Source organism: Pipistrellus kuhlii, unplaced genomic scaffold (assembly GCF_014108245.1).
Source record: "Pipistrellus kuhlii isolate mPipKuh1 unplaced genomic scaffold, mPipKuh1.p scaffold_m20_p_4, whole genome shotgun sequence".
Lineage (NCBI taxonomy): Eukaryota > Metazoa > Chordata > Mammalia > Chiroptera > Vespertilionidae > Pipistrellus > Pipistrellus kuhlii.
This window is the reverse complement of record NW_023425540.1, coordinates 73,193,863-73,207,038: the sequence shown is the minus strand read 5'-3', so window position 1 is coordinate 73,207,038 and position 13,176 is coordinate 73,193,863. Positions and strand designations below refer to the sequence as shown.

Here is a 13,176-nt window from a genome sequence, read left to right as displayed (position 1 = left end):
TACCTATTCCTTTAAGTGTATAAAAGCACTCTTAAGTTCTGTTTAGACCCATGGAATCAAGTGGTAGATACCACCAACAGAGGAACTTAAATTTGTTTAGGACCATAGAACTGGAAAATGCCAGAGTTCCATAGAAAGTAGTTTATTTTACAATAAAATAAGATGCATTAGAACTTTAAAGAAAATAGCATTAGAACTTTTTTGCAGTTGTTATCCTCACCTGAGGATATTTTTTTCTCTTCTTCTTCAGAGAGAGTAGGAGGGAGGGAGAAACGTTGATGTGAGAGAGACACATCAATTGGCTTCCTCCTGTACCCCCCCCCCCACAAGGGGTGGGGAGCGAACTATGACCCTTAGTGCGCAGGCTGACACTCTAACCACTGACTTACATTGGTCAGGGCTTTTAGAACTTTTCTAAACCCCATTTTGTCAGACGATGAAGTAGATACTTCAATATATAAAACTTTCCAGAAGCAAGTGGATCCCGAGCTGTCCCACCATTCAATGCAGCGAACTGCTTAGAAGTAGGGCTTGCGCTTGCGGCCAGTGTACTGAGTATCAGGTCTGACTTCCCTGTGAAGAAATAACGGGCAGGAAGAATAGAAAACTTTCAGAAGAACTAAGTACTTTGGGACCCCTCAAGTGTAGGTGAGCCTTTACTAGTCAAGACCTCCCTTTATCCCCAGCAGCCTACCCCTGGCCCAGGCACTCACTTGCCCTGGCGTCTACGGCGCTCCTTCTTCTCCAGCACCCACTCCCGGCTCTTCCTCACCAACCCTCTCCGTGCAATCCTGTTCTGGACCCTGTGCCGGAGACACAGCTGTGAACTGATGGATCAAACAGCCTGACTGGCACCCAAGTTAATCCAGGCAGGAAAAAATGGTGAACTTCCTTTGAGTTAGGGGCCTTAGATGCCCATCCTATATAATAAAAGCCTACTATGCAAATTGACTGAATGGTAGGAGACCGGTAGGTGAAGGGCAGCACCAAGCCAACCAAGGCAGGTGCCAGCAAGCAGGTGTCACTCACTTGCAGGTGCCATTCCCCCGATTGCCCTGCTGGTCACCTCCCGCAGAGGGAGGCCAGGGAGCAGGCCTAAGCAATCAGTAGGACATCTCCCAAGGGCTTCTAGTCTGTGAGAGGGTGCAGGCGGGGTTTAGCACACACACGCACGCGCACACACACACACACACACCCCGCCCGGTGAATAAGTTTTTGTGCACCAGGCCTCTAGTTCTACAATAAAAGTTGTATCGGCTGAAACCAGTTTGGCTCTGTGGATAGCGCGTCAGCCTGTGGACTGAAAGGTCCCAGGTTCAATTCCGATCATGGGCATGTACCGTAGTTGCGGGCACATCCCCAGTAGGGGGTGTGCAAGAGGCAGCTGATTGATGATTCTCTCTCATCGATGTTTCTCTCTATCCCTCTCTCTTCCTCTCTGTAAAAAAATCAATTAAAAAAAAAAATATATATATATATAAAAAATTTGCATCGTTGAACCACCCCCCCTCCACCACCACTTCCATCATGGTAACATCCACTGGGGTCAAAAGCAATTTATATAGGAGGGCAGAAGGTGCAAGGCCCCACTCACGTGCAGGCATATTTGCAGTAGATAACCAATTATTGGGTCTGTACACATCCTGCTTATGGAGCAGGCAGGCAGGGGACAAGGCTACATTTTGGGCAACCTAGGTCAGGATTGGTTCACAAGAGTCTAGCAATGTCCAGACCCAATGCCCACAGGTGCCACTTAAGGCCCAAGTCTGGTGGCGAGGTCAGCATACCCCATCAAGTAGGGGCTCTCAGTAATAAATGTCTGAAGTAGGAAAACAAGGCTGCCCAGCTCGTGACAGCCCTGACAATAACCCTCAAGGGTTGATCTCGGCCTCTTGCCCTGGCTGAGGAGAAAAGAAACCCCCTGCAGCCCCATGGAAAAGAGGCCCTGAGAACAAGGAAAAAGCCTGGGCACCCAAACCACTTTCCTACCTGGCAGTTGGGATTACACTGTTTCTAGTATAATTCAAATCAAGCAAAGATGCTTGCCATTTAAGTGACCACCATTTCCTGGTAGGGTGGAGGCCAGATAGCAAAAATTAAGGAATGCACAGTGGAACAATATTGATGCAAAAGAAATGTATACATTAGGTAAAGTTTCTGTTTTGTTAATCCTCACCCAAGGATATTCTTTCCATTGATTTTTTTAGAGTGGAAGGGGTGGGAGGGAGAGAAACACTGACATGAGAGCCACACACATTGGCAGCCTTCCACATGCATCCCAACCAGGGCTGGGGATTGAGCCTGCAACCAAGGTACATGCCCTTGACTGGGAATAGAACCTGCGACCCTTTGGTGAGCGGGTCAGTACTCTGACCACTGAGCATCACTGGCCAGGGCTAAGAATTTTTAAAAATATATATTTCATTGATTTTTTACAGAGAGAACGGGAAAGGGAGAGTTAGAAACATTGATGAGAAAGAAACATCGATCAGCTGCCTCTTGCACACCTACTGGGGATGTGCCCGCAACCAAGATACATGACCCTGACTGGAATTGAACCTGGGACCTTTTAGTCCGCATGGCCGACGCTGAGCCAAACCGGTTTCAGCATAGGGCTAAGATTTAAAAAATTTTTAAACTCACATATTTATAAGTGGCCAGATGTGATTAGACAGAAGTGATAGTAATGGGAGAAGCCCAATAATACTTGTAATAGGCAAGAGCCTCTCTCCTTTCCTTCCCAAATCTGGGAACCTGGAAGGGAAGAGGAAGAGCCTGCAGAACTAGGGGAGACAAGGTCTGTGCCAGGCATTGTGCTGAGTCCTGAACAAACATGCTCTCTACATAAGACCCTGCCCAAGTGGGTGGCAATATCCCCCCTTTTAAAATAGAAAAATGGATACTCAGGTCACAAAACTTATCCAAATTTACAGTTAGGACATATAGTCTGTAAACACCGGTGTGAGGACAAGAGGGATCCTAAGATGGATAGAGGGAGTTAAACAGCTTGCACTTCCTCTGTGAAGCAAGAAATGGGATCACTCACGGAGGGCAAGTGGAGGATGCCCTGGAGCAGAAAACATCTAGAAGAGCTAAGTCCCCATGGGGAATGGGCTGAGAAAGGAAGGTGAGAGAGAACTACTGAGGGACAAGCAATCAGACAGCATAAATCTGTGACAGACACAAAGAGCACAATCATGATTTTCACTACCAGTGGGCCTTCTAAACTCATTCAATTCTCTGCCCATTTTTCCTCTTAAATGTCTTCAAAGTCTTAACACCTTCCACCCATACAACCAGAACTAAGAAATAACTCCTTCACTATCTTGTAATTACATGTTCAACAAATACTGAATATCTTTAGCAAGATACTCTTCTGCTGGCAGGCACATAACCAGTCTCCACCAAGTTTTCATTCTAATTGGGGATACTAATAGCCAAGATCTAGAGAAAGGTAAGGAGAACTGAACTAAAGATAACGAACAGAAAAATGGCAAGATTTTTTTTTTTTTTTTTAAGAAAGAAAAGGGAAAGAGTCATGCTGCAGCACAAAAAATAAATGAAAAGAAACAAATACTAAAAGCAAGGAGACACATGGAGCTGCTTTCAATAATCCAGGCAAGACTGGTGGTGACTTAAGACCAGGTGGGAGTGGGGGAAAAGGTTCAAATTGGGATATTCATTGAGAAGAGGGATGCAGGACTTGCAGATGGATTGTTTGGCTATGAGATGTAAGGAAGATAAGAATAAGTGAGTATGTTAAAAAATGGAGAAAGGAAGTTGGGGGGTAAAAACCAAGAGCTCTGTTTTGTTTGAGACATCTGAGGGAAGTTCAGGTATGGATAGGGTGGGAAGTTTACGTATGGGTACTTAGAAGGTGGGTTGGAAATCAGAGGTGGAATTGAAGCCAAGGATATAAATCTGAGAGTTATAAACCTGTAGTTGGCGTTTAAGGCCGTGCAGAGAGAAGGGGTTCAGGCTGGGCCCCAGAATGCTCTAGAAAAGCAGTCACCTACCTTTCAGATCTCATGGACCACCAGTTGGCAACTGCTGCTCTAGAAGAGGGGCCAGCAGAGTAGACTGAGAAGGAGCAATCAGTAAGGTTAAGGGAAAACTATGATAGTGAGTGGGAAGCCAAGTAAGGAAGGTGTTAAGACAGTCATGGGCTGTCTTATTGAGTCAGGTCCTATTGAGCAGGCAAGATAAGATAAAGGCCCTGGCCAGTGTTCTCAGTGGTTAGTGTCAACCCACACACCAAAGCGTTTAGGGTTCAAATCCAGGCAAGGGCACATACCTGGGATGCATGTTCTATCCACAGCTCTGGGCAGGGCTTATGTGGGAGAGGCAACCAATCAATGTGACTCACATCAATGTTTCCCTCCCTCCCTCCTTCTCTTTCTCCCTTCTCCCTCTCTAAAAATCAATGGAAAATATCTTCAGGTGAGGATTAATGAAAAAAAGATAAAGTAGGGGGAAAAACAGAAGTGGCCATACATTTGGCAAGACAGGTTGGCGGTGGCCTTGACAAGAGCAATTTGTGAAGAGATAGAAGCATAAGCCAGAGAAGAGGACAGAGAGTGGTAGGAGAGGAAGCAAGAATAGGCAGATACGAGGAGTTTTGTGATATAAAGGGAAACAAATAAACAGGGTGGTAGCTTGGAGCTGTTAAGAAGTAAAGGGATAATCTCTTGGTAGACATGAGAAATTGTGTAGCATGTCTGTGAGCTGATGAAAATAGCCCACGGGAGTAAAGATGAGGGTGCAGGAGAAGGGACAGTCACAGGGGCCAAGAGGGGAGGGGGCCCAGGACAAGGGTGGCGGAGGCAGCCTCGGGAAGGAGGGGACAGCCTGTCAGGCACAGCAAGAGGAAAGGCAGAGAGTAAGGCTGCTTACAGACATCCCAGCCTAAAACAGTAGCAGGCACTGGAACAAGGGGTTCCTGGTTCTATTACCATGTTGGTGTCACTGCAACATCTGAACCCGGAACTTGGTGAAAGCAGAGAAAAAATGGAGTGGTCTTGCCACCTCCAGCTTCCTCTGCCACGTTTAATAAACCTAGTGGCAGTAACTCCCTGAACCTCAGGCAGGTTTACCTACGGTTCGCTTTACCTCCTGTTAGTGAATGTGGATTCCTTTGCCTCCTCTTCTTCCTTAATTTCATGTAGGCCCTGTAGGAACCAGAGTTCTTTTAGAGCATCCTAAACACATCTAGAGATCTCTAAACCCATCTGCCCTACCCCAAAAGGCCTGGACACCCACCAAACCTAAGCCCTTTCAACAGGTACTAGGCCCAGGCTCACAAGAAGGGAACCCAGAAGACACACACCTGACAACTCAGGGTCCCTCACCTTTGGCAGAAAGGTTGATGGCCCAGAAAACAAACAGAGGTAGAATCTAAAACAAGAAAAGTTCAAGGAGTCATAAAGCCTTGTAGTGTAAGTCAAGCCCTCGCCTTCCCTTTCAGTAGTGCCTCCTGCACTACTGCTCTGATCCACACCACCAACCTCTATCCAGCAGTGCAAGCAGCACACTGGCCCGCAGCACTCACTTCTTTGCTTTGGCACTGTTGGGGTAGTCCACCACCACGCCACCGGTGAAACCAGCCCTGATGGCCTGCGTCGTAATGAGCTCCAACTGAGGAGAGAACATTGGGGAGTCATAGAGAAGCTGGGGGAGCACACTGCTTTCCCTCACTCCTCTTAAGCCAGTCTGGTTCCAGGATGAACTGTGCCTGGGAGAACTAAAGGTCTTCTTTATTAGACTGTTCCCAATTCTGAGTCCCCAAAAGCCACAGAGAGGAAAGTGCAGGCTAGAGCCAGCCATGGCACACAGCCCCCTCAAGGGAATTACCGAACAAGCAATTCTCACTTTCTAGCCCAGGGATCCATCTACCCACTCAAATCTCAGGAAATGGATGGCCAATACTGGGGGCAGACTCATTCATGGTATTAGTCAGGGACAGCTCACAACTTGTCTTTCAAGTCAGTAACGCCATCCTCCTCATTCCTCCTTCATACTAAATTACACTCCATAGAACAGACAGCTGCTGATATTCTCTCAGGCCCCCACCCCTATTTATATATTTGGTTATGGAAATCAGTTAATATATCACATTAACCCTACTCCACACCCACCACTCCCCTTGGGATATCAAATCATAAAATATGTCATCAGGAGCCACAGGAACCAGTCTTACTCATTCTCTCCTTTTCCCACCAACCAGCATAAAGACCCTATTCTGTCACTTTCCAATAGTAGGAGGGCAGGTGAGTGAGGAGCAGGATGGAGGGCAGGTGATGAGGAGCAGGATAAGAACAGTTTACCTGTTCTAGGCCCCTCCTCCTTCCCTGCACCTCCAGCAGCCAAGAGGCTCACCTGCTCCGAGTTCTCAGGGTATAGCTGCAGAACAGCCCGGGCTCCACGGACCTGCAAGAAACAGAAACATTAACTATCTTACAAGTATCCCATGGAGTAACACCACCCTGCTCCCCATCTGAACATCAGCAGTGGGAGGAGCACGGGGTGGGAGTCGAAGGATGTGGGCACTCTGGAAGGTATGCTTTGTGTGTCCTGGACATGATGTCCCTGTCCTCATTCTGTGAATCTATGTCCCCAAACCAACTTCTGATTAAAATTCAGCACAGTGGACACAGGAATTTTAATTTGTCTCATATTTTGACATCAGGACCTTTTGCATTTCATTAGGGAGTGTCAGCCCACTGAGTTTTCAGTTCAGGCTGAGGATCACAATAAGGTTCTGCCATTCCATGCAGTCCCATCTCAATAGCCCTGCCAGGGACTCGTCTACTTCATCACTCTACCTGCAGGGCAAGGGAGGACAGGCGGCCAGCCCAAATGGGGAGATCTTATACTCACCAGCACAGAATAAAGAGAAGAAAAAAAGCAGTACAGGCGCTTGGCAGGAATGTCTGACTTCTTGTTAGCATTACAGAGCCACTGCACAGCAGAAATGCTAAAACAGAAAGGGACCTCATCAGGAAAGTGACCAGCACACCCTGCCTCTTCAGGACTCATACACCACACATCCTTGATATCCAGGTAGAACCCTCCTGCCCACTCCCTTTCTTGGCACTTGCAGGTCCACCCCAGGTCACTATTCTACAACACTGCACCAAACAGGGTATCCAGAAGGTGGGCATTAACTTCCTTGCAGTCAGTCCAAAGAAACAGTTTCTCAACCTTTTTCTACATGTATCTAAAGTTCAAAATTACTCATCATATCAAGGCTCTCTCTGCCACCTACCCTTTCACACTCCCTTGTTCCAAAATCAAGGGAAACATGTTTCACAGCACTTACAAAGCCCTTCATTCACTCTCTTCCAAAATCAGTTCCTTCTACTTAAATTTTCAAGCAGCTACTATGTCCTTTCTGGCATTCCCTTCCGCGGTGCTGTGAACACCCAACCCATTCCCAGAACCCCAAACAAACCCTCTGATTGGTCCCACTGCCTCTCCAAGCTTCTACTTTCCTCCACCACCCTCCTAGGTCAGAACTATGACCATCTCAATTGCTTCAACAACCTATCTCTCCTTTCTTCATCTCCTAAATAATTTTCCTAAAACAAAGTACTACTAAATAAAGCCCAACTTCTTAGGATGGAGTTTTAAAAAAACACCTTAGGCCCTAGCCACTGTGACTCAGTGACTAGAGTGCCTGCCCATGCACCAATCCATGTATCTCTCTCCCATGAATGTTTCTCCTTCTCTCCCTCTCTCCCACTCTCTCTCAAAATCAATGGAAAATGTATCAAGTGAGTATTAACAAAAATAACAAAAAATCTTCTAGGACCCAAGTCTATACAGTCTCAACTTCCAGGAAATCTCTCATTCATGCCCATGATCTCTCAGACTCCTTTCCCCACCCACTTCCATGGCTCTGCTCACACTATTCCTTCACTCAGAAACCCTCCTTGATTTTCCAAATTTCTCCCATCCTTCAAGGCCACTCCCAATCCTCCTTTCTCAAAGCTCTCCTGCGTTCTTTTTAAAGCTTTTTTTTTATTTTTTTATTTTTAATTGATTCTAGAAAGAGGGGAAAAACTCACCAAACACTAAACAGAACTTACCCACATAAGACAAAGAACTTTATGTCTTTTAACAGTAACATCAATGGTCTAAGATCCATTATTAAAGTTCTATGTACACACTCAAAACTTGACTGATAACCCAGAAAGGAGCCCTAAAATGCTGAAGAGACAGGAGCAATCTAGGAAACTCTCCACCAGAGTCCTTCAAAAAAGCAACGAGATAGCCACCAGGCCCCCCAAGATGGTTCCTAGTGGCCTAGAAGACCACTCCTCTCCTACCACACACACTCACAGCAGACAGAGAAACTATATCAGAGGTGCCTGAACCCCTGACAGTGCAGGAGAATCACAGTAGATAGTTTTGAAATACAAAAAAATACCTATTTGGGGGCCTTCCTCTGACCTTATTAACCTAAAAATCCCATAAGATGTATAATTTTCAGTTTCCCACATGACTGCTGCACTGCCAGGTATGGGAAGCAGTGGTCTGCAAACAAAGAGCAAAGCATGAAGTCTCTTACCTGATACAACCATCAAAGGAGCCCGGTTTGAAGGGAATGCCCTGGCCCATGTCCCCCAGAAGCAGGTCTCCTTGTGCTTCTCGGTCCAAAGCTGCATCTGCATCGCAGAAGAGTAAGTGAAGGAAACAGACAATATGCATAGCTGCTCCATACTCATGAGGGTAGTCCACCCCAGTGCCAAATAGAACATACTTACCCAGCATGGCAAGGCTGATGTCGATGCCCACCCAATAGTGCCCCTCCTCAGAGAGATAATCTCCACTCAGGCCAGTACCACAGCTGGAAGATACAATCAAACAGGGACTCAACAGTGTGAGAAGTAAAGACGCCTTACAACCTGGGAATTTGACTGGGCCCCAGGATCTCACCCAATATCCAACAGGAAACAGGGCTTCTCATCAGGCAGGTCAAGGAGCTCCAATGCTCGCCCAGTCATCTTGGTCTGCACATCAATCATCCTAGAGCTAGAAAGGCAGAAATACTAGCAGGTGGTAAGGTTTTGAGCTAAACCTGTACCGAGACCAAAACCAAACCAAACAAACAAACAAACAAAAAAAAACACCAAGAACTTCTAGGAAAAAAGAACAAAGTGCTCTTTCCTGGTCAACCAACTCAACTACAACTATTTAATATACTTTTTTTTACTGGGCATGCAGAAGGTGGCCGATCAATGATTCTCTCTCATCATTGATGTTTCTCTCTCCCTTCCTCTCTGAAGTCAATAAAAAATTTAAAAAAAAAAAAAAAAAGAGAGAGAGAGAGAGAGAGAGAGAACAAGCTTTCTGGAAAAATTACCCACCACAGTGACTCTCAGATATAAGGATCAAGAATGCACAACAAAAATCTACATAAGTGCTGTCCAAGGGAAACATAATACCGTGTTTCCCCGAAAATAAGACATCCTCCGAAAATAAGACCTAGCGCATGGAAAGATAAGACATCCCCTGAAAATAAGACCTAGCTCAACTTTGGGAGAAAAAATTAACATAAGACACTGTCTTATTTTCGGGGAAACAGGGTACAAGCGACATGACTTTCCAATGCCCACAGTTAAAATGAAATTAAATATGTAAAATTAAATATGTAATTTTGGTTAACTAAGAGTTAACCAAATCCAATGCATCTAATAATTTTTCTTAAGATTTATTTATTTTAAAAAAATATATATATATTATTGATTTTTTACAGAGAGGAAGGGAGAGAAATAAAGAGTTAGAAACCTCGGTGAGAGAGAAACATCGACCAGCTGCCTCTTGCACACGCCCTACCCGGGATGTGCTCGCAACCAAGGTACATGCGCTTGACCGGAATCGAACCTGGGACCCTTCAGTCCGCAGACCGACGCTCTACCGCTGAGCGAACCGTTTCGGCGCATCTAATAATTTTTAACCCAATATGCTCAAATTATTTCAACACGTAATCAGCATAAAAAATGATTAATAAAATATTTTACATTTTCTTCATGCTAAGTAATCCAGGCACTGATGGCTACTGGTTACCGTAGCACAGAATAGGTCTATAATATATCTATCTGGCTTTCCCAAGATCAAGTATCTGTAGAATTTCCTACGGAGTGGTTGACCAAAGGTCTGGAAGTCTGTTGTAGCCTTCACCTAGTTACAGAGATAACTACCCTCTATGGAATTCAGAAACTACTACACCAACAGTTGTCAAGAGGGTCTAGTGAGATTATACAAACAGGGGCACACAGCAAACATTTATGAATGTTTTCTTCCCCCCACAAGAGCATTAACCACTTCTACATATCCACTGCCTCCTGCCTATTTTACCACATGTTTAAAACAAGCTGTCACAATAAACTGAAAGCCCAGATAAAAATATGATCACTCCCATACTTATGCTGAAGTCACTGCGGCCCAGGTGGCTCAGAGATTTAACTCAACTTGCCTTTGCCAGTGTAAAAAATGGAATCAAATCCAGGTCCCTTCCTCCCAACACAATCGCCCCAAATTCTTCATGTTTCCCACGCAATGCCCCCAAAGGAGGGCAACCTGCGGGGTTCCCACCCCCCGACGCCGCGCAACATCCAGGCTCCCTTACTTGCGCATGTATTTCTGGGCTTCATTCTGGTCGTAAAACTGCGGGAAAAGAGAAAGAGAAAAGGGTAGTTGGGGGAGAAATCAAGACGCTGAGGATCTTTCAGACAGAAAGGTGCCCGAGGGCCACGAGACTCACCAGCTCTGGGGGTCCGCCGTGCTCCGGCCGGCGCCCGCGACACGCCATGCCCACGCCTCCGCCACACGACTGCTGCCGGGGGCTCCGGAGTCTGACTCTTATGTCATCAGCGCGCCTGCCTCGTACTACGCATGCTCCACTCCTCTCCCCGCCTCCTCTCCTACCCGATTGGCTACGAGGGTGACGCTCTGCGAACAACTTACGCCTCCCATTGGCCAGTTCCCCTTTGCTCCGCCCTCCAGATCACGCAAGATGGCAGCAAGACACGATCTGAAGTGGCCGCGGGTGTTGCTGTGGAGCCTGTGGCAGGGTCGGGGCCCTCCGCAGAGCCGGGTATCGTGCGTAGGCTTCGAAGCGAGGACTTACTCGCGGGGTGACGGCCCGTACTCGCGCACGGCGCTGTACGAGCTGCTCGGCGTCCCCCCCACGGCTACGCAGGCGCAGATCAAGGCCGCCTACTACCGGCAAAGCTTCCTCTACCACCCGGACCGCAACTCCGGGAGCGCCGAGGCCGCCGAGCGCTTCACGCGCATCTCCGAGGCCTACGTGGTGCTGGGCAGCGCCACCCTGCGCCGCAAGTATGACCGCGGCCTGCTCAGCGACATGGACCTGCGCGGCCCCGGCGTCCGGCCCTCCAGGGCGCCCTCGGCGGACTCCGGCGCGGCCCGCGCCCCTTCGCCCCCCTCTCGTACCCACACTTCCGGCCAGGCCGCGCCGGGCGACAGCCGCACCATGTTCAACTTTGACGCCTTCTACCAGGCGCACTACGGGGAGCAGCTGGAGCGCGAGCGCCGCCTCCGGGCCCGGCGGGAGGCCCTCCGCAAGCAGCAGGAGGAGCGGGCGAAGAAGGGCTTCAGCTGGGACGATATCCGAGACACAACTTTAGTCGTCTTTCTCCTCACAATCTTCATCGTCGTAGGCATTCGTTCTTGATCGAGAGAGAAAGGGAAGGGGAGCAGCCCCCCCCCCCCCGCTCCCCCCAAGCCACACCCCAGAAAATGGCCTTTCCTGTTTTGAACCCTTCGCTTTCCACAGTCTACCTCTGCTGGGGTCCGAAGGAACCGCTCTCTCTCCCCCTTCGCTTCCCCACTCGCCCAGCTTAGCCTTTGACCGGCACATGCTCTCCCTGCGGTCCAGGAAAAAAAACAAAAAACCGATGCCCAAGAAGGAGATCCCAACATGAACACCCTGAAAGCCTGAGTGAAGCGTTTTCTGTAGTCCCTCGGGCGCCTTCCTGATGTTGTCAGCTTCTGGAACACTGGGCTCTGGCTTTGTTGTCAGACTCTAAGCAAAGAAATGTCTGCTCCTGCCCCATGTTTGTGCCATGGAGCTCTGTAACCTTGAAACGTGCAATGTGACCAATTGTTAGCTGCCAAAAGAAAATTTCTGAGGTGTGCAACCTTGTCTTTCTGTGAGTTCCCCAAGCCACAGGTGAGACCTGATAGAGGCTAAAAATGTGATGTAAGGGAAACCTTGCTATGGTCAGCCCCAAACCCCTCTCCCCCTTCTGCTGTTGGCATGAATGAGTCCGGAAAAGCAAGGTCATCGAGCATAAAAAATGAGTGTTTCTGTGCCCATACTTACATGACCTTGAAGAAGTTACTCTGTGGACGTGACGCTAGAGAGCAAACCATTTGCTCTCTTGAGGTTTGTCACACTTTTACTGTCCATAGTTCTAATGGGCTCAGTGGTTAAAGACATGCTAGTAGAGTCAAGTTTATCCTTGGGATAGTGTACCTGTCACCTGGTTATCCCTTTACCGGCTAACCCTGCCCCTAACCATGCTGCCAGCCAGTCCTTTCCTGGAGATAGAGCTCCTCTGAGTGTGGCCCATCCTGTTTATCTTGAGTGCTTATTGCAGGTGGTACAAGCCAACCGGAAACATGGATGCTTGAGGCTCTGGGGAATTTGGGGAGTTCAGAGGTGGTGGGACTGCTGAGGATCAGGCCTGTGGTGGAAATCCCTTGTTTAGAACTGCTTGAGGCTTTTTTCTGTTTCAGCCGTGGGTCAATCATCACTTGACTAGAGAAGTTGTAGTCAGGCTCTCTTAACCCTGAGTCACTGCACATCCCTATGGCTGTGCAATTGTCAGTGCTCAAAGATTTATGCACTGGGGCTGAGTGGAAAGCTTGGGATAGGAAAACCTTTTCAGGAGATCTTCCACAAGGGTGCAGGCCTAAGTCTAGAGTCTAAACAAAAGCCAGAGGTGCTTTAGTATAGTAATACCAATTCCTGCATTCACATTCTTGTGTGAAATCCTTGTGTAAATTGGGATAAAACCATAGCTAGTTCAACTTGATCTCTTGGATTCTCTCTAGCCTTAGATGTCAGGGACAAGCCCTTAATCATGACTTTGCAGTGACCACATGGTTCAATAGTAAAGATTTGAGCCCACCCTGATTCAGGCCCAC

At 47.6% G+C, this 13,176-nt stretch overlaps 2 protein-coding genes and 1 non-coding gene across 5 annotated transcripts; 1 reads left to right on the top strand and 2 right to left on the bottom strand.

The window, feature by feature from the left end:
- Positions 1–126: 126 nt before the first annotated feature.
- On the bottom strand, positions 127–10,919 carry BUD23 (BUD23 rRNA methyltransferase and ribosome maturation factor). 3 transcript variants are annotated; one of them, XR_004983147.2, is made up of 12 exons: positions 10,766–10,919; positions 10,631–10,668; positions 8,938–9,033; positions 8,766–8,848; positions 8,570–8,666; positions 6,877–6,973; positions 6,376–6,426; positions 5,549–5,634; positions 5,349–5,394; positions 5,110–5,168; positions 714–820; positions 127–573 (listed from the first exon to the last, which is right to left on the bottom strand). XR_004983147.2 is itself a non-coding variant. In XM_036411055.2 (12 exons), exons 1-12 carry the CDS (start codon positions 10,811–10,813, stop codon positions 519–521), a joined length of 846 nt encoding a protein of 281 aa, XP_036266948.1. In that variant the 5' UTR covers positions 10,814–10,919; the 3' UTR covers positions 127–518. The 3 variants fall into 3 exon arrangements, 2 of the variants coding, with proteins under 2 accessions (XP_036266948.1, XP_036266950.1); XM_036411055.2 differs by having other exon boundaries at positions 714–803; XM_036411057.2 differs by lacking the exons at positions 127–573; positions 714–820 and adding an exon at positions 821–848.
- LOC118704029 lies at positions 1,814–1,945 on the bottom strand. The gene has a single exon (XR_004983259.1). It is a non-coding gene; the product is annotated as a small Cajal body-specific RNA 20 (non-coding RNA).
- A 19-nt stretch (positions 10,920–10,938) lies between the features above and the next one.
- Positions 10,939–12,143, top strand: DNAJC30 (DnaJ heat shock protein family (Hsp40) member C30). The gene has a single exon (XM_036411060.2). It carries the CDS (start codon positions 11,018–11,020, stop codon positions 11,696–11,698), a length of 681 nt encoding a protein of 226 aa, XP_036266953.1. The 5' UTR covers positions 10,939–11,017; the 3' UTR covers positions 11,699–12,143.
- Positions 12,144–13,176: the final 1,033 nt, after the last annotated feature.